We start from the raw sequence: 26,580 nt of genomic DNA, 5'->3' as shown, positions 1-26,580 counted from the left end.
GAGTCCTCATCAGGCTGCTCCACCAGGAGCTGTCACACCAGAAAGCATGACATCAAAGGCTGGCCCGGGTGCCACACGACATGCGTGACATGTGGTGGGCCTGCCAGCTCCTGAGATGATGTGAGATGAAGGCAGCCAGCTGTTCCCAAACGGGGATGGCAGGAAGAGCCGAGTCCCTGCGCTGTATAAATGTACAAAAGAGGGACAAGCAGCAAAAGGAGGAGAGTGAAGGGCTGATGGGATGCCCAGACTGTGGGAGACTCTTCTTGCCTAGAGACTATGCAAACAGCCCAGCATAGGCCAGCTGCAGGAGCGGAGCTGTGTCCTGGTGGACCATCAAGCCAACAGCCCTGCAGGGCACGTATCCCTGCCACAAGACCAGCTGCAAGGCAGATGCTCATGGTGCTGCAGGGCTTAGTGCAGTATCTGCATGTCTGCTGGCTGTGCTGGGAGGCAGCTTTGCCCTGTGGGCGCCTGGAGGTGTTTTTTTCTTTGCATTCCCACAACAAAAACGATGGAGGGAAACGGATGCAAAGAAAAAAAAAAAAAATGAATGTGAAAGCTACAGAGAAAATATGATTTTTTTACATTATCAAACAGTCTGCCCCTTTACAAGTCCATGTCATCTTTCCTGTTGTTACCATCATATTATCCTAGGTATACTTTGATATCTGGGACTTTAGAAAAGATGTGCCCTCACTGATGTGATTGAGTCTGGCTATGGGCAGACTCTGGGTCTGGATCTCTGCTGTGTTACCCTCGTCCAACACCAGTACACTGCCATGATGACAACATTTGGATTATTTCTGATTTATAATGATTGAGAAAAATTGGATCCTGTACAATAATGCAAACAATCAAAGACACAAAGCAAAAATAGTGCCTTTGAGCTGTGCTTTCATATTGTGTGATGTTTGAGGACTTAATGTTGAAAGCCTTAGAGTGCACAAAAGGAATTTTCTTCATTTCATAGATTATACAGTTGCCGGAAAGAAATGGCAAACAACTCCTCAGCCTAAGCATGCTTTACACAGGCTGGATTGTAGGGTTTTCTGTCCATCAGCTTTCTACCAACAGATCTCCACTGAAACTTGGGTCAATACCTGCCAGGAAGACTAGTTGCTGGACCCATGCCCAAGGAAACACAAATGACCCTTGCAGAGGCCCGAGTGAAATTCTGCTGTTACATTGACCTGAGGCACTTTTGCCAAAGACAAGGTTATCTGAAGCATCCAGTGCTCTGCGAGAGCAGAACAAGTCTAGCAGTGCCTTTGCAAACAAAATACTCTTTCCATTTCTTCTCCACTAATCAACTTCATACCACCCCGATTCCCAGCCGATCCCAGTCAGAACACCGTTTTTTTCCTAACACCTTGAAATGCCACTCTTCAGCCAAAATTATACCAAACACTTTGATTGCAAGGAACACGATCACTGCCTCAAGTCTGACAACAGCGTTTAGGGCTGACTCAGAAATACTGAGCTGAGGAGCCTCAGAAATGAGGAGCTGAGGAAATTTTAAGGTTCCATTAAACCTTAAAATGTTGCTATCGGAAACACCCTCAAAAGCACCACACACAAAACCAACGGCGAGCCACAAACCCAGCACGCACAGGAGATGCTGAACCAGCGTTTACTCAGTCTCACCTCCCCTCTCCCGACACCGCCGCGCGAGGAACTTACCGTTCTTCCTCTCTGCAAAGGGTGGTGGCTGGAGCTTGGTGCCTTCTCTCACTTCACTGGCAGTCTTTTCTTTGGGGGCTTTCTCTTCTTCATTTCCACTCGGTGCACTTTTGTGGTCCAAGCGATCCTGTTTGACCACACCATTCATCACCATGCCTGAAGGGACTGGCCCAGGTTCTGGCTGCTCCACTTTGGATGATCAGGTAGAGAAGCAGACACCAAAGTGACCCCTGGAAAGGAAAAGGAGCAGGTAAGGATGAAGTCCCTGACCAGCCCACAGAACAGTGAACAGAGACTGGCATTTGTGACACACTCAGACCACAGACAACTAGTTACTCCATCTGTTCTCCTGTATTAGCCACAGCATGGGGGAAGACTTCAGAATTCCCTATTGTGTGCTTGATTCTGTTCTCCCTGTCTACTTGGTCTGCACCCTTGGCTGGAAGAATTTCCACCCATAAGCACAGAATATTTGCAGAAAGCCAGGGGTGTTATGAAAAAACATAGTCATGGAGCACCCACATGAGAGAGCTCTTGAACTGTTAGAAATACAGAACAGATCTACAAATGAGAACACTCTTCCTTTATTTAAGACTCTGGTTTGCTGAGAACACTGAGTGGCAGAAATAATTCCACACAGCACAGAATAGGCTGCTCATTACATGATACAGATAGCAAACACCAGCTAGCTTTTACACCAGGAAAGCGTACAAACACCCTGCAAAGTAAAATACACATGCAAAAACTACTTTTTTACACCGAAGTTGCGATTAGCACATATGGTAGAGTTAAAGCCTTTATGAAGAATTCCACCACGTTAGGTAAAAAGTTCTGAGAGTTCTTGAAGGATGGGGGGGTGTGTGTGTGTTGTTTTGTTTGTTTACCACATCATTCTACTCTGAGGTTTAATGTGGGGTTTATATGGTCAAAATACATCACAAAAGCTCTCAGGAAATACTACAAATTCAGGTTGTGCTTCTACAGACATCTGGGCAAGGAGGAGCTTCCCTTGATGACACTCATATCTCACCAGAAACAGGGAGGGGAAGGATGCAGCTCATGCCAAATGTATTTGTGGGATACAGGCACGTGACCCAGGAGGAGCTGCTGATACTAAGCACAGCAGAAGAAAGCTGCAAGGACCGTTTCAACAAAGCGTTGTCTAAAAAAAATAAATCTCCAGATGCTAAGTGAAAGTGAATGCCTGTAAGAATCAGCACCAGCTCCTAATGAGTCCCATCAGGAAAGAGCTGAGGAGAGCTAAAAAAGGTCATTTGTAGAGAACAAGAATAGAAAAGTGCAAGATTGATTCAGTGATAAAATCTGATTTAATACAAAAAAAGTTACCAATTTACTGTATAAGGAAGTAAGAATAGTGCATTGTATACAACACCATCTCCTCCACGCTACGTGTGCCAGGACAGTCTCACACCCCTCTTCCTACCCTGCACCAGAAGGGATTTTGCCATCTGCTCTCTCATCCCTGTCTGCCCCTGCCTGCCCTGCCCATTCCCCCACTGGCTACAGGTCAGATGCTGCACCTGCCTGTCCTGCTTTACACGGTTCCGCTGCTGGGAGATTCCCTGTAGGGTGCCCATGGGCTGAATGCACTGGACAGGGAGGGGGTCCCAAAGGTGCCTCTGTCATTTTGTCACTTTTCAGGTGGGATATGAAACTGTCTCCATGTGCATCACCTGGGACAGACTCTGACCATACCCAGCCCTGCTGTTCGGGCTCTGGAACAAAATGCAAAACTACTCTTGATCCTAACTCAGTTCTTACCCCCAGACCCTCCCTTCTGCTGTGTGCTTCCCACCACTGCCTTCTCCACCCACCTTTGTGGTCCTTTCCCTACCTCCTGTGCCCAGCTGTTCCTGCCAGAGCCTGACACGCTGCCACGGTGCACGCAGACAGCCCTGCAAGCAGCCAGCCAGGCCAGGCCAGGCCTGTGCTGCGTGCCACATCTTCAAACTGACAACCTCAACTCCCACCTCTGCTTGAGCATTTTAGCCCCCCTGAGTAGCTCATGGTCTTATTTCTGATGGTGCAACTGCTACGCAGTGCACCATCCCCACCGTGACAGGCAACCCATCTGCTCCAGGGGGGCTGCAGGGCTCCAGACCTACTTTGGCACAAGCAGCGTTAGCCCCTAAGCTCTCTATTTAATTCATGACTAACATGGAACATGCAATAAGTGTTTACAGTACTATTTTAAAATGCACATTTTTTTAAACTTTTAGAAGTTACTGATATGATGCATCTTTCCAGTGGAAACAGCGGGTGATGACAGGACAATCCAGCAAGCTGCATCTGCTTACAAAAATGAGACTTTGTTCAACTGAACACTAAATCTTTGATAAATTAGTCAGGGCTTTGGTGACGTACATGTTGAACCAATATGACAGTTTTATATGGATTATGATTATTAATGTTTTTGAAAAATAGAGAGTGTGAGCCAGACATGCAGTGCTGAAGCTGTGGGACCACCAGCAGAGGCAAGGCTCTTTCAGGAAGGCTTCTTACAGGCACTGTGTACAAACTTTTTGCACTCAGAGCATATGCAACGTTTTAATTTGCAGTGAGCATACTGGGGTCCTTACTGTCTGAGCCAGGAGGTCATGCTGCGACCCCGGAGACGCATGCTTTCACAACACATTCAAGTACCACTGGCTCAATGGTGCTTTTTTCTGAAGTCAAATTTGGCCTCAAAACATTCCACATTGTTCACTCACTTCAGCCCCAACTGATTGTATTTACAAAGCTTAAGCACACTTTTGAGCCTCAGAGCACATCTCCCATCAACCACTGCTGCCAGCACATAAATTGCAAGGCTATACACAGTACAGGCCATGTCCCATCTCTCTCTGCCTATAAATATTAAATTCATAAAGCTGGACTACCATGGCAGTGCACGGATAAGACCACGGAGATCCTCCGGAGCAGACACTTGGTTTATGAGCCCCCTTGTTAGAAAGCAACGTAGTATGGATCAGATGCACTCCCCCCGGCCATGCTTGCCCACCCATAAAGGCCCAGATGGGGCTTGGTTGTGTCTGCTTCCCAAGGACTTTTGCTCACATATAAATGTGAGGGTCTTCTGAGAGCAGTCTTCGTCAGTCTGGTCAGCAAAGGGGCATCACAGCCACAACCTCCCCGGCCAGACCATTTCCCAGGCTAAGTCAGCGCAGATCCACAAGGGCCAGACACTTCATCTCATGTACAACTTTTCAGGAAAAGTCCTGAAAAGCCCTGGGACCTGGGCCAGGCTGGATGGACTCTTCTCCTGACCGCCTCTGGAGCAACGACTGGGGCAGGTGAGGTACCTGAGCTTTTGGGTACAGCCAGGTCACGCTATCCAGGGCCCTCTCTCACATAGTCCCTTCTCCAACTTTGAGTCACAGCAGAGTAGGGTGCTTGCATGCTCCACTGTCACCCGTTGTGTCCCCAGCGCCTGCTGCTGCTGAGCCTGGGGCCATGACACTAGCAGATGACATTCAGCCATGCTGTGCAGACTGACTGGTCTGGGCAAACACCCTTGGGTGCTGCCTTCTGCCCATTCCTGCCACCATGGGAGGAGGCCACAAAGCAGCACACCCAGAGAGGCTGCCCCGCTCCCCCATCATGCTGGCAGCCACAGATACCACACTTTTTTGGGTCCTGCTGGGGGACACGTAGCCTGAGGACCATGCCAGCCTGCAGCGCCAGGACACGCACAGATCTGCAGTCCTGCTCCCTGGGGATAAACACTTCTGCATGGAGGGAGCAGGTCTGGAAACCAGAAACTGAGGCAAGTACATCACAGGCACATCCCTGGTGAACACCGCCCCACGACCTCCCTTTGGGTGACAGGGTTCTTCACTGTGCCGCTGGGGTAACTCACCGAGGAGATAGCCCCATGGTGGGGGGCAGCTTGGCAAGACCACCTCTGCCTCAAAGCTGACTGTCAGGAGGAAAACATGGTCCCTGTTCCCACCATCCATCATAGCAAGGGGCTTTGCATCTCCTGTTTCCTCCAGTCTCTCCTTCCCATCTCTGCTGAGCCCTGGCTGTGTCCTCTGCCACCTGGCAGCCCACCACCAGCAACCAGAGCCACAGCCAAACACTGCTGAGCTCTGGACTGCACCCTGTACTACCACTGCCCCCATCCCTCTCAATACTTGGTGCTACTCAGGCTTGCAGAGGTGCTGTTGTGAAATCCCCCAGCCTTAAGTGGAGGAAGAGCTCAAGCACATCGTCACCCACATGCATGTCACCTGGGGCTCTGCAGGCTGCTCTGAATTGCTCACAGCTGTGAGGAAGCTGTTTTCCTACACAGCAAAGCTTCCACCATTTTTATAAATTTTTATAATTTTCCCTGATCCCAAATTGAGATAGGAAGATATTGCAAAATTAAGAAGGAGGAGAAAAGCTAGCAGGTCACTCATAATTTTTTCATTGGATAATTCTAATATATTTTAATTTTTAACATTTTTAATTTTTCTTAGGAATAATGAACTAAACCATTGAAATTGAAAATTATTTTAAGAAGTGAGGAGAAGCCTTATCTCCCTGAGAAACAGTTTTGGCTTCAGCAGCTCATCTTCCAACCAAAAAATGGTTTGGCTAAAGAACACTTAAATTCAAAAATTCACTGTCCAGGTCTCAGCAATCCCCTTCCACATCTCAGGTCTCCACGTGTCAAGCAAATGCCTGGAAGAAGCTTCCTTCTGGCTTTCCAGGAGTGGGCTTCGTGCCAAGGTGGGCAGCAGAAATAGGATCTGCCACTCACTGGAGAAAAACAAGACCCTTCCTGAGTCCTGCTCTGGGATCTAACACAGGGACAGACAGTTCTTCCTGTGCTCAGTGCCACTGCTGTCCTGCCAGTACACCTTAGCAACCCAAAAAGAAAAGAAAAAAAGGAGATGGAGAGTCTCCCTGGCACATGAAGCGTGCAGGGCTCCGGGCTTGATCCCGGTGTCTGAGCAGGGGCTTCCAACGCCATTTCAGACACCCCTGCTCGACTGGCAGGTGGGATGCAGAGCCTATGCCAGCTGGTCCTGAGCACCTCTACAGGCACCTGGGCCCTGCTTGTAGCCTGCATAGAATTAGGCACAACCTCTCAAAAGTGCTTTGCTCCACTTTTAACCTTTGGAAATGTTTTAATGAATGGCACGTCCACAAGGCTGGCTCCTGCTTAGGTTACTGTGATGCAGCTTTGATGGTCTGCAGTTATTCCCTGCCCAGCACAGACCCACACAGCTAATCCTCACTTTCCACCTTCTCACCTTTTCCCCTGTTACCTTCCAACATGCACCAAGATGGGAATGAGCATAGCTTACGCTTCCTCAGATACCGGACTCATCTAAATCCTCCCCTGCTTTCCTGTTTGCTTTAATGGACGTTGAAGTGGAAGTAAATACATTTAGCTCTAATGCATGTATGGTGCCTCTTAAGCAATCGTGACCCATCATAAAACTTTAAATACTCCAAGAGAAAAACCAGGAGAGAGTTGTTCAGAGATGCAGTTCAGTCTTATCAAATTCTTCATGTATTTGTTGTGGTGTGTTTGTGTTCCTGGGCTTCTGCTTGCAGGCATGTTGCTGATAAAACCATCTCACTAAACACGGACTTTGTGTGTTTTAACTGATGTTTACAGCGCTCAGACAGCAAGAGTAGCTCTGGATTTCCATGGGCAAATGTCCCATGGACATTTGCACTGCCTTATTGCAAATGCTGATCAAGCCCTGCTACACACAAGCTCCAGCAGGAACCCTGCCTGGTCCTTGTTAGAGCCATGTCTTGTTTGGCAAGGCAGAAGACAACTCTGAGCACTTGCCCCTGCAACCAGAACAAGAAGAGACCTTTGCTGCCTGGAGCTGGGGCTGCCAGAGAATGCACCGCTGCTATTATCTCACTGTTTTCCTTGCAGATGATGTCCCCGTTGGATGATTCCCTTCACTGCCTCCTCAGGGACACAGAAAGCCCCATCCCGTGCTGGCGCTGAGGGCAGCGGCACGGCGTGGAGGCCACTGCATCTTTCCCACAGATAACCACATTCCTTCCCTGCCCCGGAGAAGTGACCTACTCACCAACGCAACCTCCCCGCAGGGAGCGGAGCTCAGGAGGAGCGCCTGGAAAGACAGCCAGGGGACTTCCCCAGTGAATGGAAAACAAACCGAGGAAACCTGCCACGAGCCTTGGATACCCCCCCCCCCACCGCCCCCCTCCACCACCCCCCCTGACAAGTTATTCTGTGCAGCTTCTTGTGCAACCCCTCTGTGGGGCCAGTGCCAAGACCCAGCGAAAAGAGCTGTGCAAACATGATGCCGTGAAATCTTCACTCAAGGCAAACTCGCCCAGTGCTTGGTCACATCATGAGCCCCACGCTCAGTGAAGTTTGCCAACTCTTCATACCCCCAGGGGTTTTAGGATAGTATCTCCTTCCCAGCCTCCAAATTTCCAATGTTATCTGCTCCAAGCTGACCACAGGCCATGTGAGCCCAGTGATGGGAGGTGGCAGCTGTCCTCACCCAGGGCAGCTCATGGCCTTCAGCCTGGGAGGATGATGAGAGCCAGGGACTGTTCTCAGAGTAGTATCTCAGCTCCGGCCTCAGCCCCACCCTCTTGAACTATTTTGAAAAGGAGTGATTTATCCTTCATTTTTCATAGAATGGAGCTTTAAAGTGGTGAAAAATAGTGGAGGAAGTGGTGATGAAGGAATGGGTTATTACCCCAGACCGTCCCGAGATCCACATCTCCATCAGTCCTCTAGACAGGCTGAAAATATCTGGAGCAAAATCCAACTGACAGATTGTATGCTTCTGAAATGATTGATCTTAAAGTTAACGTGGACTCATAGTGATCAAATTCCCTCTTGCAAATTCCTCAAGAACCGATTCCCTGCTTGTGCACCTATGTCCATGGCACATCTGCTGTCACCAAGGGCCCTTCCCAGGACAAGGACTCCCTCATGCTGCACTGTGAGCACAGACAGGCTGGTGTGACCTCTGTAATGTATTTTATTATATTCTAGTAGCACCCAGAAGCTAATCTGGAGAGTACATAGTGTGTACAGCACTGCAGGTGGTGTCATCGTGTGATAGCAAGGGAAGGCAAACACAGAAAATGTCAGAATTGAGAAGAACCTTAAAAATGAGGCTGAATGACTATGGTTTGATATGTGGCACATGGTGGCCATCACAAGAAGGTAAGGCTGCCAGGGCAATGTGCTGGCACAGTGATGTAGCTAGAGTCTAACACTGTGGCAGGAGGTGTCTCCCTGCAGGGCAACCCACCTGGTGGCTTCTGACTGTCCTTCAGGACATCCCCCAGAGCTGTCAGTCCTCTTCATCCTCCTGCTTGCAGAATTGGCACTACTGTTATCTCCTTCCCTTGCTAGCAAATTGCACATCAACATGACATGTGTGGGCATGCCTGGCAGAGCCTGCAGCATGGATGGGATCTGGGGTGAGCCCAGCGGGACATTCTGAGTGAGGAACTGTATGGAAAAGGCAATGGTAAAACACCCCTCCTGTTCCATGTCTACCTGCTACTTCTGCAAGACCTTGTGGGTTTTAGAGAAACACTGGGTCACTGCTAACCTTCCAAAAGGTAACAGCTTGAAAGCTTTGCTAAACAGTGAGCTTACTTGGGGGAACGGGGAGGAGGCCTGCGCTACACAGAATCCCTTAGCTGACATCTGTGCAAAATCCAGAGTTGTGCCCACTGCCAGCTGTCTGATCAGACCCAGAGCACCAACAGTCTCTAGTAAACATCCAAGGCTTTGAGAACAGTGCGTCTCAGGTTGGCGACCTGGCGCAGCTCTCCAAGATCTCTGGGGTTGGCACCCATCGGACCAAACACCACGGTGCAAGCATAGGCACTGCAGCCGGCTCCCTTTGTGTTCGCCAGGGTGAAACAGGAATTTCTAGTGCCCGTCTGTGAGATGCAGAGCAGGTGAGATGATCTGCCCCCTGACGCTCCTATTTTTTGCCACTGGCAGTAAAAAGACCCTGTGGGATGGACTCAAATGGAGAGGTCTGGCATCAGCTGAGAGAGTGGCCACACTGTACCACTTCCAGTGATTATTCCAGGGTGTTTAACCCATAGCCTCAGCTTTGCTTGGAGTCTCTTTGTTCACAGCAGCTTGAAAAGGAAATTGTTTCTTTGCTCCAAATCGTATTTAACTCAGTCCTGGACGCGCTACAGCCAGGCAGGCAGGCAAGCAAGCCCTCCTCACAGCACATGCTGCAAGACACATGGTCATCACTGGCATGGCCAGGAGTAAAAGTCTGAGCACCTGGACATCACGTTGCCCAAGAGAGCTGGGAATTTTGGAAAATCTTTGTGCAAACAGAGTACTTGCTCTGTGACTGATCAGCACCATACTTAGATGTCTCAGTTTGTCAGCGCTCCCCATGTTAGTAGTCAAAAGAGAGAAGCTTTTCAGAGAGCCCACCAGCGTGGCTAAGTTGGGTGCTGGGACGGGGTGGAGGGGATACCCCTTCTACATGCACTGTCCTCAAGTTTTGATGCCTCCTCTTGCGGCACCACTGCTCCTCCGCGCAGGCTGAGGGTTGGCACAGAGGCAGCCCCAGCTCCTGGCACTGTCTGGGGAAAGACATCCCTGCAGCCAGCATACTGCTAGCAGGACCCATCCACAGGAGGGGTGTGAGTGATGGATGGCGGTGTAAGGGATGGATGGCTGTGATAACACAGGGACGTTGTACTGTGCTCCAGACACACAGAGCAAATGCTCCAGAGGGAAAGGGGGGAAAACCAGGCTTATCCACATAGGGTGAAAGAATGAAAGTTTAGGAAAAAGGAGCAGAGTCTGCCTGGGCAGTGAGACTGCAGGAGCCATAGAAGCAAAATTCCACTTCTGAATATCAAAGACAGAGGACATGTCTCCATCTTGGTGTGAGGCAGCCTGAGCACTCCAGTTCTCTCAGCTCCTGTTCTTGTACAGAGCTTATTCAGGTCTGCTCATGGCAACAGCATTGGAGGTATGGATGGCAGACGCAGGGCTGGTACTTTGGCCTTCCTGCAGACTCCATGCTGCCTAACACCACATGGCACAACCCCTGCAGAGACTCCAGAGTTTTCCTCCAGGACCCTGTGCTGATCCCTGACTCCTGTAAGCAAGCCCCTTGCCACTAAAGCCAGCCTGCTCTCCCGTTCACAATCTCTTTCCATGCTCGGACAGGCAAACACCTAGAAGGCCAAAGCTACAACCTGCTTGTACAGTCCCCAGAAATGCAGTACAATGGTGGAGAAGTTGGGCTGGGAGCTGAGCCCTAGCACAAACCTACACAGCCATCCAGAGCCCCTACCGCTACGTGGGCTAGCACTGGGCAGGGCGCAGGGGCTACAAGCCCCCAGTGCACGGGCTGTGGTTCTGCCCTCTGCTCCAAGCACTTCGAGTTTTGTCAGCTGTGGTTGTGGTTTCTGCATTTGGCTTGAGATTACAAGTACTTAAGGCTTGCAGCTCATGCGCTACCTGGCATTTTCCACCAGTTTTTAGCCCTGCTCATGTGTCTGGGGCTGTTTCCTGGCAAACCAGTCCATTAAATGTACCACTGTAACTTTACTGGACAACACACACAAATAGTTCTGAGTTAGATAAAACACCTCCTTACGAATCTGGGCCATGCTTGTAGTTTTTAAAGTAATCTTAAAATAAACTTTAAAATCTTAAAATAAGTGGTAATGTTCTAAAAATGCTGAAAAGGCTCAAAAAACGGCTATCAAACTCAGATTTATTCTTGCTGCTTGTTCTGTTTGCAAAACTGCTTTTAGGCTAATCTTGTGAATTGTCCAGGTCTGACTCATGAGCCCTGTGTGCTGGGGCTGGTGGTGCTGGAATCCCAGTTGCTGCCCAGACACTGGGTGCAGGGCCCTGCACGCCTGGGGACAGCCCTGTTCCCAGCAGCCTTGGTGGCCTAAGGACACAGGCAGGATGAAGCTTTCGATAGAAGTAACACTTATTTCTAAACTATTATTTGATTTGGTTTTCTTTATAAACATTTATCCATGAGCTGCTTCTGCTAGTGGCAGTGCAGCCTGGACTGCTTGCAAAAGACAAACCATGCTCCCAGGCAAAGGAAACAGCATTGTTTTCAGAATTTGGTGTGAATAAAGCCCTGACCAAAACTCACGTTTTTCAATTTTTCCAGTGAAATGGGAATCTCTGGTCTCTGGAAGTGCCCCCTGGTACTTAACACTACCAGCATCACTGCTGCCATTAACACTGACACTGCTTCTACTGCCAAGTCACAGCCCTGGCAGCTACATAGTGGGCAGGTCTCTCATTGCAATGAAGGGTGGAGGGTTCCTGAGGCCAGGCCCTCCAGCAGGCTCACCATCCTACCCCCGGATTCCTGAGCTCGTGGGCACAGGTGTGCAAAAAATCCAGGCTGAGTTTTCTCATAGCATTGCATTGGATTTAGGAAAAAACTTACTAACGTGGAGAGCTGTCCTGGACTCGGCAAGCTGGAGTCTTCCACCAGAAAGGTGGTTGTGTCTCTTGCAAGGCTGGTGTGCGGGGAGGGCGGGGGGTGGGGGGGGTGGGTGGGGGGGGCTGCAGCACCAAAATGAAACAGCAGCTGAGATCCCTCAGCCCACAGAGTTGCACCGCTCAGTGCTGGGCAGGGCAGCTTCTGCCTCAGACCCAGGCCCGCCTGCCCTGCTCACCCGGTGCTGCACGGGGCGGTTGCCCTTTGCAGTGGGTTTGTGCAGTGTGCCCACATCCCAGGGCTGCCCCCTCCCCAGTACGTCTGCCAAAGGCCAGTGGAGCCCGGCTCCCAGGTCAGGTTCTTCCTGCACGCGGACTGCGGCACTGCAGCCACCAGGCAGGTCTAGCTGTGAGCGGCCGCCCCCGAAAGGCTCTCCTGGCGACACTTGCACCCCTTCCAGCAGCTGCCTCCCCACATTTGTGCAAGCAAGCATTGGCTTCTCTTGTAGGAGGTCATTTGAATGTCTTTGATTATTGCTGCATCATTTAACCGTGTCCTAATTTTGCGGCATTTGCGGTTGTGTCTGATCTTTGTCTCTCTTATTTTGTTACATTTTAGAAATGTAATAAACAAAATCTTTCTAAAAGAAAGAAAACATGGCAGAGATTTGAAATGGAAAATGAGCGCAAACTGGACCCATGCCTCTTTAATAGATGCCAAAAGGACGGGAAGAAACAAAACCCACAATGACAAACACTATTAATAAAGTGATGAAGGCGGTTCTCAAACAGGAGTGCAGCTGGAGGCAGAGCCAGCCTGCTGGCCTCGGACCGTCCTTCTGCCCGGCGCGGGGGCCTCACCAGCTTGAGTTGGCAGAGGGAGCCTTCAGTGGGTGGGAAAGGCCACAGACTGACCCAGCAGGGCTTTGGGAAAGGTCCCAGACTGCTGGCAGAGGGCTCATGCCCGGGGGGTGTGCTCCCACTGCAGCAGGGACTAACCTGAGCCAGACGACAGAGCAGACCTGTGCGTCGGGTGGGTGATGCCCTGTGCCTTGCCTCTCCATCCCTGTGTCTGTGCATCCCGACACCGAATAAGAACACCTTTGGTGGCAGGGGTCACATCCAATGCTGCGTTTCAGCTTGGTGACCTGAAGCCTCTCTGCCTTCAGCTACCCTAGAGAGCAAGAAGCCAGCAAAGGCCAGGCAGCTGCCAATCTTTGTAGGCACTGTTATCCCCTTGCTTAACGTCTAGCAAAACTATGGGCCGTGTTTGTCGAGACCTCTGTCTTTCTTGCCTGCAACTGTTGGCAAGCAGAACAGCTGGAGCACTGTGTGTCTGCTGCACGGAGGGCAGCTGTGCCTGGTCTCCCCTGCTGAATCACCCGGGCCTCGGTGTGCTTCCCGTGCAAGGCACTGCTGCTGCACGAAGTAACAGAGCTGCCCGGTCAGAGCTTTTAATAACACAGGACAGGCTGCAGTGGGGCTGTATGGAATAGTAACGAAGAATTAAAGGCATATGGTACAGGCGAGACATGCCTATGTGGCTTTTGCGGTGCCTCATGCCTCAAGTCTGCCAGAGCTATTTGAAGGTACCTGGATAAAGGTGACTTGAGTGATCTTGGCTTTTCAGAACATTTCCAAAAGCTGTTGAACAGGTATTATAGAGTGTTTAGAAATAATGAGCAAAGGGCAGGTTTGTTTTAGGGAAGGCAAAAGTCAGGAAATTGTGCTAGGGCTTGTGCTGGTCAACATAAAGATCTAGACAAAGAGACAGATAAATTTTCCTTATAATGACCAAGTACTCAGTGCCGTGAAAAAGAAACCTGATATCAAGAGTTATAGAAGGATATCCTGATACTGAGAGGCTGAGTGATAAAAAGGCAAATGCAAAGTAATGTCTGTGGGGAAAGCAATCCACACAATCCACAGAGAAGAGCAACGAGGATGACCAAAACAGAGGTGAAAGGGGCTTGGAGTCTTAGCTTGGAAGGAGAAGATTGACTCAGGAGACCTCAGTCTGGAGGACTGGCCAGTCAAGAGTGGCCCAAACAGCACCGATGGGAAATGATTGTTCACCGCAGGAGCTAGGGAGAACCAACAAAGTGTTCAAGCATCAGGTTTAAAAAGACAAAAGGAGGGTTTTTCTCTTCCACTTCATAGTTAAACTGAGAAACTCTTTGCTGCAGGATGCTGCACATGCCAAAGAGTTGGATGGGTTAAAAAAGAAAAATAATCATGAAGGAGAAATCCATCATGAGATATTAAACACAGAGATGCTAGGTCTGGTTCGAGGAGCCACTGAGGCACAGATGGTTAGAAAACAGACCCACAGGGAGAAGGGTCATTGGGCAATCAGTGTTCTCCTCTAGCCATGTCCCCATGGTTGGAGACCAGACACTTAACTAGCCTGACCTGTCTTTTGACCACCAATAAAGCCATTCTTACACTCTGTCTTCCACAAATGAACATGCTGCAGTGACTGCCTATCAGATCTGGTTTGTAGCACGGCAGAGTGCAGGCAGGGAGGACAAGCATGTATAGATCAGGCAAGGATGGAGATCTGTGGTGAGGGTTCTTGAGGCCTGGCGGAGACTCATTGCGCCCAGCACAGCAGATGCTCCAAGGCTGTGAGGATCTCCATGGCCCCACCACATCCCCTTGCTGCCAAAGGACATTCCTCAGAGCTACTTGCTAAATAATGGAATCTAAATTTCCGCCTTCTTGTGGCAAAGTTAAAAAAAACATTAAAATTAACCAAATTATACCCTGGTCTAAACAAAGGAGGGCTGGGGCTGCCAATTTTACAATTATCCCAAATGGCTCTTAATATGACACAGATAAATATTTTCCAATTACCCAATGGAACAAGGCCGCCCTGGGGGAAACGGAGAACAATATATTACAGGGGCCAGAGACCCAGGAGATTTAAGAATTTACACTCCACTACTCCTACAATCCACACATGGTAGGGGAGGAAAGCAGCAGGGTGAGAGCCCATCCGCTCTCCCTGGTGTTCCCTTGCCTGCGCATTGCTGGGCAGGGTCCCACCTGCAGCACCAGGGTCAGCGAGGGGGGCTTACACCGAGGGTTTTGCAGCTTCTGTGGACCAGAAAGCTGGGGTGGGCTAAGGGCTACTGACTGGCTGCAAGGTACCAGCCCTAACGTCGCTGTCCTCTGCAGCACGGCTGCAAGTGCAGGGTGGTCTCTGAGAGAATGGTGCAAGGTGCCGGGGCTGTGGCAGATGCTGGTGGCACCGAGCACACAGCACAGACATGCTCTGGGCTGCTCCTAGGTCTCATGCTCATCTTGCTGCCCACAGAAGTCAGACTGCAGGAAGGCATGAGTTTGAGTTCAGGGTGAGGTACCTCTACAGCAGCAGGGGGAGGACAGGCAGTACTCATGCCCAGACTGCTTTGTCTGGGCAGCGTCCCTGGATGGCTCTCAGCAATGTGTGTTTGCCTGTATTTTGGCCCTCAATAACGCAGCATCACTTGCGTTTTCTCTTTAAACATGGTAGCTCACAGTCTTCCACTACCCAAAGGTAGCTTAACTACAAAATCTGAGGAAGTCTGCAAGAGAACTATGGGTTTCTATGCTCTCCACACCCAGGATGCACATGCATGCATCCCCTGGGAGCATGGAGCTGAGCTGCTCCCCAGGAAACGATGTGCATACTGCAGCAGCTCTGCAGGATTTCTGTCACCCAGTGTATATATTCCTGGAGACTCTGTTCTCTGACTTTTTTTCCCCGTTGGTACTTTCTGACCTTGTAAGTGTCCTGTGCTCTCACAGTGATCCTTAAAGGCCACCCACACATGGATAAATGTGCATTTGTTTCTGCAGGAGATCCCTTGTTCACACACAGCCCAGGCAGGAAAGCTTTCTCTGTTATGGACCAGCCCTGACACCAAGACCCACCTCAGCAAGGCAGACATGCCCGGGAGCACTGGTTTTGCAAACCCAAGCGCTAGACATCTCATTAGGCCTCACAGAAGCCATGACTTAAGTGAAAAATAATCATGGGCTCCCCTTGATGGACCAGGTGATGTCCAGGCTCAAGGGTTCCCTCAGACCAGCATTTTCCAGCTTTTCTGTGTGCCCAGGAGAGCTACAGACATTTGTCTCCACATGACTATCCTGTGATCCCTCAGCCCTAAGATCCAAGGTCTAGAGACAGGTCTGGACAACACAGGGACTGTGAGAAAGCTGATTACCAGCTGTGGCAACATCTGCTGCTCCTGATGCTGTGGTTGAAGAAACTGTGCCAGGGACCTCATCCTGCAGCCCTTTTCTGGCATGCAATGCCCCGTGTCAAACACGGCTTCTGGGAAACAGAGCTGGCTGGGACAGGAGAGGAGTGGGAATGTGATGGCCAGCGTGCTGTAGGCAAAGGAACAGGTCATGGACATCCCAGAGCCTGACCACCCTGCCAGCGGCACAGCTTTTACTGGAAAACAGTTGAAGACCTTTAAAAAGAGGTTGAAGAGTACTCCTGGGCTGCACAAAATCCTCATCAGTCTCAGGACAGGAGCTATTTTTCAGATGAAAATATATTACTGCTTTACCAGGCTTGGCAAAGCTGCTGGGGTAGTGCTGGGGTTAAAAAGCCCTCAGGACAGGCACCCACACTGAGATTTTGGAACACAGTGGCCACCAGAGCCCTGCACAGAGCAGTGGCACAGCACCCTGGCCCACAGCTGTCCATCACCCGTGCTGCTCTGGACAAGGGGGCATGAGGTCCCACCAACACAGCTCCAACATGGTGTGGCCCCATGGACCAGCTCACAGCTGGTGGTCCCAGGGCTCAGGTCTGGCAGCAGCACAGCTGCAGTAAGCATGGCTCTGGGCTGTGCCCTGTCCTGCGGTCAGTCAGCTCTGCACCACGGAGCCATACCTCCCCCTCTGCACTTTGCTGCATGCGCAGGGGCCCTCCTCTTCCTCAGCCTGCCCATCTCAGCAGATAGACAGGTGGTTCCCCCATGGGGTGGAGGGTAGGTGCTCCTCACCCTGGGTATCAGCCACAGCACTCTGCTCAACCCGGGAGTTGAGCAGGAGCTTTATTCACACCCACAAAGGTCTTCACAATCTCAGAAATGTCTCTTCTCTCTATCACAATGAACCCACAAGTTCTGGAAATTTTGCACTGGAGAAAGATCCTTCTCTCAACGGGGAGCTGAAAGCCCAAAGGTTGCTTGGGGATGGCTGAATGCCCTGAGTATGTGAAGATGTGTCCACGCTGTTGCAGCAGCACAGGGCAGGCTGAGCCCTGGGGAGAGAAGCAAAGCCCATGCACTGAGCTGAGAGTCCTCCTACACCTGCCATCCTTTGGCCCATCCGAAAAGGCCCAAGGATCTACCTGGGGCCTCCTCATCTGGGTCTGGTTAGCCCCAGACCTCCTATTCCTCTTTCCAGGGAGCTGAGGTGCTAAGTACTGTAACCATTAATACTTACAGCACAAGGGAGGAGATGGATGTTGGTTACCTTAGAAACTCACAGAGGGGTAATTTTCTGATTCATATCAGATCCAGAACCAATGCTTTAAAATTACATACAGGCTTGTTGTTTTGGTAGAGTAACTGCAAGCAGATGCTGGATGGAGCAAGCAGCGAGAAGCCTAAGGACTCCCCATGGGTACACACAGCCCAGCACACGGAAACTACCAGAACAAGGAAGGATTTTCTTGCTACCTAAAGTACCGTGCCACGTTCAGAGCCAGCCAGCCTGGGCCACTGTGAGCCCTGCCACCTCCTGCAGACTGGCCTGGTCCTCTCCCCCCTCTTTCAGGGTCCCTTTGGGCTGACCCAGTGACAGAGCACATCTTGAATCCCCCCTGATGCTCCGCAGGCATTTCCTCCCCTGGCTCGAGTGCATTTCTTGCTCCTATGAACTCCTGCACAGATGAAGCTTTTTAGGGAAAAGTGACGCTCCTCAGCCATGGGGGCCCGGGGACAAGCTCGGAGGGGGACACACAGGCCACCAGGGTTTACTCAGTACTTGTAAGATGCTATGCCACCCATTTTCTCCCCCAGGCCATTTCGGCCCCTTCCTGGCAGCAGTTAGCTGCTTTTCACAGGTAAGCTGAGCCCCAGCATCATATCATGTGCAGGATGGGTGTGCAATCATTTTGCAGACCGTGCTCTTTCTGTTTGCAAGGGGAAGCCCCGCAAAGCAGCTCCATGTACTTTATTTTGCTGCCACCAGCTCCAGGTGCATGCACATTGCTCACCCCACTCCCTGTGCAGCTGAACACACTTAACCAGCTGATTTTAACCTCTACAGGAGAATCCACCATCCCAAACCCACTCCATGCCTGCTGTGCATTAGCTCAGAGCACCCCAGAGCCCTTTTAAGCATATGTGCAGCTGGTGAGCTAGGCACAAGGAGGCACAACCACTTCCCCAAAGTCCCTGGCATCTTCCTGTCCAAACTTTTCTCTCACTAGGAAGATCTGCATGTCACCTTGTGACAAAGCCACGCTGGTTACAGACAGGCTATTCCCATGTTCTAGTCTCACCCCATCTCCTGTCTGCAGAGCCTTTGCCTGCTAAGCTGAGACCTGTCCCCTTGGGAAAAGTATAAGGAAGAGCTGAGGGCAAGCTGGGAGTGGTGGACGCTACCCTGGGGGACTCTCCTGCATTATTGAGTACCGGTCCTGTTAGTACCCCCCAAGAATCATGCATGTCCTGCTCAGGGCAAGTCTCTCCCCTGCAAGAGGAACTACTGTTGAGCACAGAGAACTGAAGTGCTGAGCACCCAGGGATGACGCGAGGCCCATGTGCAGGGCTGAGAGCACCACACACTCCTCTGCAACGTCCCAAATCCTCCTGAGCCAGAACCTGTGAGAAACCTTTGAAGTCCCCAGTCTCTAAGTCCATGTTATCATGGATTTCTGTAATCTGATCACTGACCTTAAGTAAAACTTGCACGTCTCCTGACCAGAAGGGTCTCAGCTGCACACTGCAGAGCGAAGCAGAGACCGTGCACTAGGAGAGGCAGTGATGCTCGCGCTGCGTTAAGGGGGTGAAGCGAGAAGGCAGTGAAGAAAAGAGATTACTTTATCCTTGTGGCCACTAGATCATGCAGTCCTTCCACTGGAGAAGCAGCTGAAAACACTCTTCCCTAATGCAGACTGCACCTCTGCTCCCAAAGATGCCCCCATGCTAGGAGCCATCTGCTTCTAGCGCCAGGTCCGTGTGCAAGGCAGCTACCTGTGCTGGAGCAGGGTCCGCCAGGCGTCTCTCTCCGACACAAGCAGCCTCTGTGCCACCCTGAGCCGGCGTCAAACCAGAGCAGGGGACAGGTAGTGAGGGACAAGCCTGGGGCTGCTCAGTGGAAACTCCATTGATTACTCCGTGCGGTACCTTCCTGACATCATGAACACCTCAGCCCCGGGGGAAAATCTGGGTTCTATCAGCTCTTATAAGCAAGTGTTTCGAAAGGTTTACAGAAAAGTAAAGTAAACAGAGCTCTGAGTAACAAAAGAGACCCGTTTATGCATTCTTTGATTCACTGTAAAGGATGGTGTAAACTGACTTTTTAACCAAGCATTAGGCAAGATTTGGGCCCCCGCCATTATATAATAAACAGTGACATGGCTATATTAAAATATTTACTTAATGCACTGAAGTGACTTATAGTATGAGTGGCTACTCAATAGGATGGCCTAAGTGTTAAGGCGTCAGGTGCCATCGCCTGTATAAATATTCTGTGTGCACTTGTTTATAGGAAAACCCCATCTGGATTTGGCTAAAACAGCAGACACCCTGCTGACCCCAGTTTTTGCTATTGGAAAATATAACACAAGTGTTCACTCATCTAGAATAACAGCAGTGGTTAAGTGCCATCTGACAGACAGAAGGGTATTGGCTTTTCTCAATAGACAGCAGGCTGGGTGCTGTGAAGGGCTTCACAGCGGCAGCTCCCCAAGATTTACAGCATCCTGTGGACCAGAAGCAAAAAGCTCTGCCTCCCTGCTCGTGGCCCTTTGCAGACATCAGGATGCCTGGATACATGCGAGAAGACGAAGACACCCCCAAATCCCACTGAAACCCAGCGGTGGGCTGCACTGCTTTGCGAGAAGACAGGTCAGGTCCCCTTCTCCATCTGTAATGTTAAGTGGCTTCTGCCTATCTGTGGTGTCCACCTAGCTGTACGTACCCAGTGGAAGAAGGATTTGGGGTGAAGTAAAGCACGTGCTGGAGCAGCAGTACACCTACAGCACGTTGCCACCTCCTGAGCTGGCAGTGGGAGCAGGGAGCCCAGACCCTCTGCCAGGAATTTTGTTAGGTCCTTGCTGGCAGGCAAGGAATGGAAAGACATGGAAATCTTCTCATGGGCTGAGATAGAGAGGTACCCACTCCCAGCTCCTGTCCTTCCCAGGTCTCTCCCCACACAAGGTGCTGACCCAGGCAAGCACTGCTCCTCTCTAAGGATGAGTTGCTGTTCCTCCCACACTGCAAGCACACAGGCATCACCAGACACCTGCTCATCCTGTGAAAAAGTTCCTGCACCTAATTCAATCCAAGTTCAGCTTTTTTTTTTGCCTCTTATTTTCTTTTTGTAAGTGAATGACAAATTATGTTCGCCTTCCAGGTAAGTTCTCTTCAGGACCTGCCACAACAGCACCAAAATTCCCCCCTCTCATAGAAAATACTATCCCTGGCAAAGGCAAGAGCTGCATCTTTGTTTTTCACAGACACATCTTTTTTCTCCCAGCCAACCTACAATCAAACAATAGATCAGCATCTTTCTTCTACTTAATTTTCAAAAAGTGTCTCAGCTTAGAAGAGGTGTGGGGCCATGCAAGGAGAGGGAAGAGAACGGCTGCCCCACTTGGATGAAGGGCTATGAAAGTGTCCGACCTTCCCACCACACGGTGGGCCAGGGCAGAGGGGAAAACGCCTTAACTGCTGTGATTATCTTGACTTCAGTGCCTGTGACCACCAGTGCTGAAACCGCTGTGTCCGCTTTGGCTCCAGGAGGTTTAAACGCTGGTGAGCAAGAGGGTGCAGGTGCAGTTGTCAGATGCAGCACAGGTGGGTCCTGCCAGGCGGGGGGGGGGGGGAGCTCACATGTGGTAGGGGCTACCGCAGTGGAGAGTTGTCCTCACTCTTGTGCAGTCACAGGTGTGTTGGTGGAAGAAACCTCTGGGGATCTCTAGGCCAAGCTTCTGCTCAAAGTAGGACTAACGACAGCAGGAAAACATGCCACAGCTGTGTATAGCTGAGTCCTGAACACCTCCAATGATGGAGGAACCATGTAGGAAACCAATTCAGACTGGCTGCCTCTTTCAACCCCCTTGGGGATCCCCCATTCCCAAGGGCAGGTGGAAGGAGGAGAAAATAGGAGGTCACTGGGACCCTGACCCCTGCCACTTCAGTTTCCTCCAGAAGACTGCTGGATCCAAAGCCCTCAGGTCCTCAGCTCCCCACATGTCCTTCCCTGAGTGCTCCTGAGTGGGACACACTGATAGCTGGGGTGCTCAGTGCCCCCCCCCGGCTCTTGCCAGCTGGGCTTTCTTCCTGCAGGCAGGCATGAAGCTGCCAGACAGATGGCATTTCAGATTGCCAAATAAAATCTACTGAGCTAGTGTAAGAAGGATACTTTTCCATTGGAAAATGATTCTGAAGAAAAAATTATGACTGTCAGCAGAGCTGTATGTGCCCTGGAGGCTCTGTCTGACTGTGGGCAGTGACCTGGGAGCTCCCCGCAGGGACACTCCACCAGAGCTCTCCTCCCCTTGGCCAGTCCTGCAGGAGGCAGCAGCTGGCTGAAGAAACCAACCTGAGGTTGGTTTTCCTTACTGCTGGTGGCTGCAGGAGGTCCCCATCCTGCTGGTACCCTGGGGTAAAGAGCCACTACAGGTCCTGGAAAACAGGTATGATCTTCCTACCTCTTGGGTGAGCCCCCCACCAGGCCTGGGCTGGATGCATGCTTGGTGGGCCTCCACATGCATTCTAAGGGATGGGACCTCACTGCTTTCAGGCTGCTTCTCCAGTTGCTCTAAACCAGTCTGAATCCTAATGCTGCCCCTGCTGTGAACTTCCTTTTCTTCCCAGCTCATGATCGACCACCAAAGTAGTAAATACCCTCTGCTCCATCACCCTGCTAATTCACGGAAGTCTTCAGGTGGACCTCACTGGGGACAGACCTTGGCTGTCTCATTCACCACAGCCTTTCAGATGGACACCGAACGATAACAACCACTAAGGATGCTTGGTACCTCAAAGTTTACCAATTCCATCCAGACCCTCTCCTGTCTGCCTGTACACAAGTGTGTCACCTGACAGCATGCAAACTCTCTGCATCGTTAAGTTATGTCACAGCTATTGCTTCTCTCTGCCTGCAATACATATGTCAGCACAACGGAAAGGAGGTATTTCAACATCAATATTTTTCTTGACATAACCCCTTGTCAGCTGGCTGCTACACCTCAGCGTGTCCTAGTCTAGATGTCTGCAAATCGCACATATGATTATTTGTTCCAGTATTTCACAGTATAATTGGCATAAATTATCCCTCATCTCTGGATCCTTTTTCTCCCCACCTGAGAACAGACACAATCTGGTCCCTGCCCTTGTTCTCAGGACAAGCTGCCAGGAGCTGTGAGATGGCTTCAGTTCCCTAAATGATCTAGAGAAATTCCACAGAATTTCAGCAGGCCCAGCTGAGGTGAAAATAAGTGGATTTCACTCATTTAAGCACTCTCAAACTGATTCTTTTCTTATTCAATCCACATTTCTCCCCCTTTGTAGCTAGTTGATTGCATTAATCACTTCACTGAAGTTAATAACTCCAGAAACAACCCAAGCAGAGAAAGCACTGAATTCTTCAGCCTTGCCATTTCACCTGGTGCTAACCTTCCCTCTGCACCGATCACAGGGCTTGCTTTCTTTGACCCTCCTTGGGCTACCAGCCCAGCACCTTTTTTAACCGTGAAGCAACTGCAATGGACAACATTGCACCCTACCTGAAGAAAGCAGAGACCTTCTCCTGGGAACAGATCGAGCAGGGTCTAGTGGGTGTACGAGGTGAGGGAGGGACCACGGTGATGGACAGGCTCCCCTGCACCTACCTCTGCCCATGGTGGTCCCATATTGCCATACATCTACCCCAAGGTCCAGGTGCTGTTCCTGTGACTTTTCTCACCCTCATCAGATTGCAGAGGGCTGAAAGCTGTGAAAGGCTCCCAGAATCCAAGCCTGCAGCTTTTCCAGGGTTGGTTTTCCCTTCCCTAAATTCCCCCACACCATTCCTTTTCCTGGTCTTCCAGCCTGTAACGACACAACCCCAGTAGCGTAAATCTAACTCTCCCGCCCTGTCAGACCACACTTCGCAGAGCAAACCTGCCTGCAGAGCGCTGGCACAGCGACTGCACACGTACACCGTGCGTTGCACTATCTTTATGAGCAGGATAGTTTAGTCTAGTACCCTTTCTGTTGAATAACACCATCACACGTGGGGTCAGGACGTGGGGATGACAGCAGCCTTACCTTGAACTGGGCTTGCGAATTGATGAGATACCAGCTGAACTTTTGAGCAGGAGGAATGGTGTATGTCAGCCCCCTGTATGCTGTAGGAGAGCAGAGGTAAATCCTTAGGCACAAATTTTGTTGCTCACCAGAACCCGGCTCCTGTGGCTGCTACAGGGCACGGAGGGTTGTCTCACCCGGTGGTTCAACCTCAGCAGCACGAGGTGGGCCACTGCAGAAGGGGACTGAGGCGTCCTGTACCGAGCCAGGAAGAAGCGCTGTCAGGAGTGGGGGAGATGACCACCTTTCCCAGGGAGCTTCCTTACATCTGAGGTGGGTGCGAACCTACGTCTCGGGCATCTCCTTGGGACCCCTGACCATCCTGCCTTCTTGCAGTACCACGTCCTGCCCAAAGCATCAGGGCAGGAGTGTTCCCTGACTACCTCCGAGCACAGTGAGATGCTCTTGGGTCCTGCAACTGTTGGTTTTATGAAGGCAAGGCTTTCTTATCCTCTCCCATCGTAGTGGCTGCATGGACTGGTACAGCCAGGCTCCTGCTCCAGGAAGCCGGTGATTGCCTGATGTGCAGCAGACTCACCCATCCCTGGGGGATAACAGAAATCAAGAGCGTCTGCTGTCTTCTTGGACCTAAAGTCACCACCTAAAGATGGACCCTGTAGCTGGGGACTGTAGACTCCAAGCACACAGATTAGAAGAGTGTCAAGTGGGTGGGGATACAGAAATTGCATAAAGGTTTGGGACAGGGCTGCAGCATTTCCATCACAACAGGTATCACAGAGAAGGGCTACTGCATTGAGGCAAAGACCAGAGAGCGTGGAACTGGTGGGAAAGGTTGAGACACTGGGAAGACTGACATATAAGGAAAGATTAAGCATGATTGCTCTAGGCAGAGAAGCATACTGAGTCCCTAATTAGTGCTGCCCTATGCCTTCTGTGAGAGTCCTCACTTGTAAGCACTGAAATAATAGTATCGCTAGCTAAAATGCCAAAAAAAATCCTAACAAGATTTTGTGCAGAATGTTTTTATGAAAATAAACAGAAGCAGAAAACAAACATCTGCTACTAATGCAGTTTCAGTATTCAAAAGATAAGATTTTATATTTTGTTTTTAGCAAGCTCTGCTATCAACTTAGCTGGAAATCAAATGTCAAGGTTAAGTTTTCCTAGAATTGCTAAAATCTCAGCAAAATCAGCTCAGCCATTTCTAAATGGAAGAATGAGAACAGCTGACAGTTTCTACCACCTTTAGAAGCTGAACCAGGGAAGTGGTATTTGGCTGTGGGTCTGGAGAACACAGAATAGCCTCTTGCAGGTCACCTGAATGCCACCTGCTTCTGGGTGAGCTACAAGCTGAAAGCTGGACCAAAGATCTAAAGATCTAAAGGTCTTTGTGCTGAAGCTCTGCTGGTAAGAGTTGGGAATATGCTGCTTGTCTGAGCAGAGTGTGACCTGGGCTGCGCTTGCTTGTCAGCCTCACTGAGGCTGTCCCAGACACAAGGCATCGGGACAGAGCGGGTGCTGCAGCAAGGTCCCGCTCCCCTCTCTGCCACAGGCAGGCCCTGCACCCCCAGAGCTTGCCTTGTTGGCAGCTGATGCCACGAGAGAGCCCTGTCCATGTCAGGAAGCTCAAGAGATCTTCTCTTCCCAGCAAGGTTTCTAATTCTTCCTATCCTCACCCAGGGGCACAACCACCTTTTTGCAGCCAAGCCACAGCCCCTCATGTCTCTGTGCTATTTATCATCCAGGAGCTCTCCTGCCCATCCCACCTCTCCTGTTAGTGGTGTGTAGAGTTACAGCCCTGACAGATCACGGAACCATACAGCCATACGCTGGCTGACACCTCAGCCCTTCTCCTGGCGTGCAGGTCAGGCAGGCTGAGAGCTTTGATGGCACAACTTTGCGGCCAGCTCAGCCACACAGAAGGGAAGGGACACACAGTCCTCTCCTGTCTTTTATCCCATCTGTTCACACAGCACTGTAACAGAGCATCACACTGTGCTTAGGGCATGGGTGAGACCAGAGGTAACAGACTCATCCACTCACCAGGTGCATTCAGCATGTTCCTGCTTTCCAGACCTAATGCTTCCCTCCTTCTTCTGCTCAGCCCCGAGAGCAGCGAGTGTCACACACTCCCACCTGCATCACTCCTGCCATAGCAGGGGCTCCCACGCCTGCAGCGGGTCCCTCTGCATCACACAGGTTCTTGAGTTACAGCAGCTGCAGAGGCAGCTGGGCCAGCTGCTGGGAGGAACCTGTCTGTGCCGAAAGCTCTCCCCCAGGCTGAGCTCTTCCAGACCCCACGGTGTGTGCAGAGCTAAAGCTCAGCATGGCCAGGTATGTTCCAAGTGCAATCTACTGCTCAGCAGATTTGGTACTGGCTTTCCTAGGAAAGACAATGCCACGCGGTAGCTAAGAGGCTTGCTGGATTTTTGCACTGCAGAGAGATGATCCAGAGCTGCAAGCACAGAACAGTTGCTGCCTGCTTGTGTTTCAAGAGCATCATCCTGGCAGGGTTCCTGACTCTTTCACAAGTGATACAGTGGCTCAGAAGCAATAGCTCTGTGGCTTCAAGGAGATTCTTATCGCTAAAGCCGCTGCACGAAGCCTTCCTCTCAATTCTGGAAGTGGAAGCGGTCATGCTGCTGCTAAAAGGACTAGTGCCTTTTGAGGGATGAGAATATGGACAAGTGGGTCTTTCATTTCTCAGAGAAATAAAAAACAATCCTCATGAGACAGTGCAGTCTCACTATTGGAAACATGTCGTCTGCACAGACAGGAGTGCTTTCTCTTTGTCCATGCACAGGTGGCAGTCCTTCCTTCACATCACTCCAAGTCCAGGAGGCAAAACTGCCTTCTCAGGTAAAGACCCCAAAGCTGTGAAGCTGCCATGGCAGGGAGGGCAAAGCCCCAGCCTGGAGGTCTCCCTGGCTGCTGCCTGCGCTGCTCTGGGAGACAGCTGAGGCCTCGGTGGAG

General features: G+C 50.7%; 1 protein-coding gene across 2 annotated transcripts in view; it reads right to left on the bottom strand.

The window, feature by feature from the left end:
* The window catches only part of MYOCD (myocardin), a 156,791-nt gene that overhangs the window by 109,879 nt on the left and 20,332 nt on the right, over positions 1-26,580 (bottom strand). The window contains exon 1 of one of the 2 annotated variants that reach the window (XM_080401344.1): positions 1,684-26,580. This exon is cut by the window's right edge and continues 20,332 nt beyond it. In XM_080401344.1, coding sequence (XP_080257470.1) covers positions 1,684-1,837 — 154 coding nt within the window. In that variant the 5' untranslated portion in view covers positions 1,838-26,580. The remainder of the gene's footprint in view (positions 1-1,683) is intronic. The other variant, XM_080401345.1, reaches the window with a different exon arrangement.

The sequence above is a fragment of the Falco punctatus genome, assembly GCF_963210335.1.
Source record: "Falco punctatus genome assembly, chromosome: 1".
Classification (NCBI taxonomy): Eukaryota; Metazoa; Chordata; class Aves; order Falconiformes; family Falconidae; genus Falco; species Falco punctatus.
Note: the sequence above shows the minus strand (reverse complement) of the source record. Positions and strands in the feature narration are given on the sequence as shown.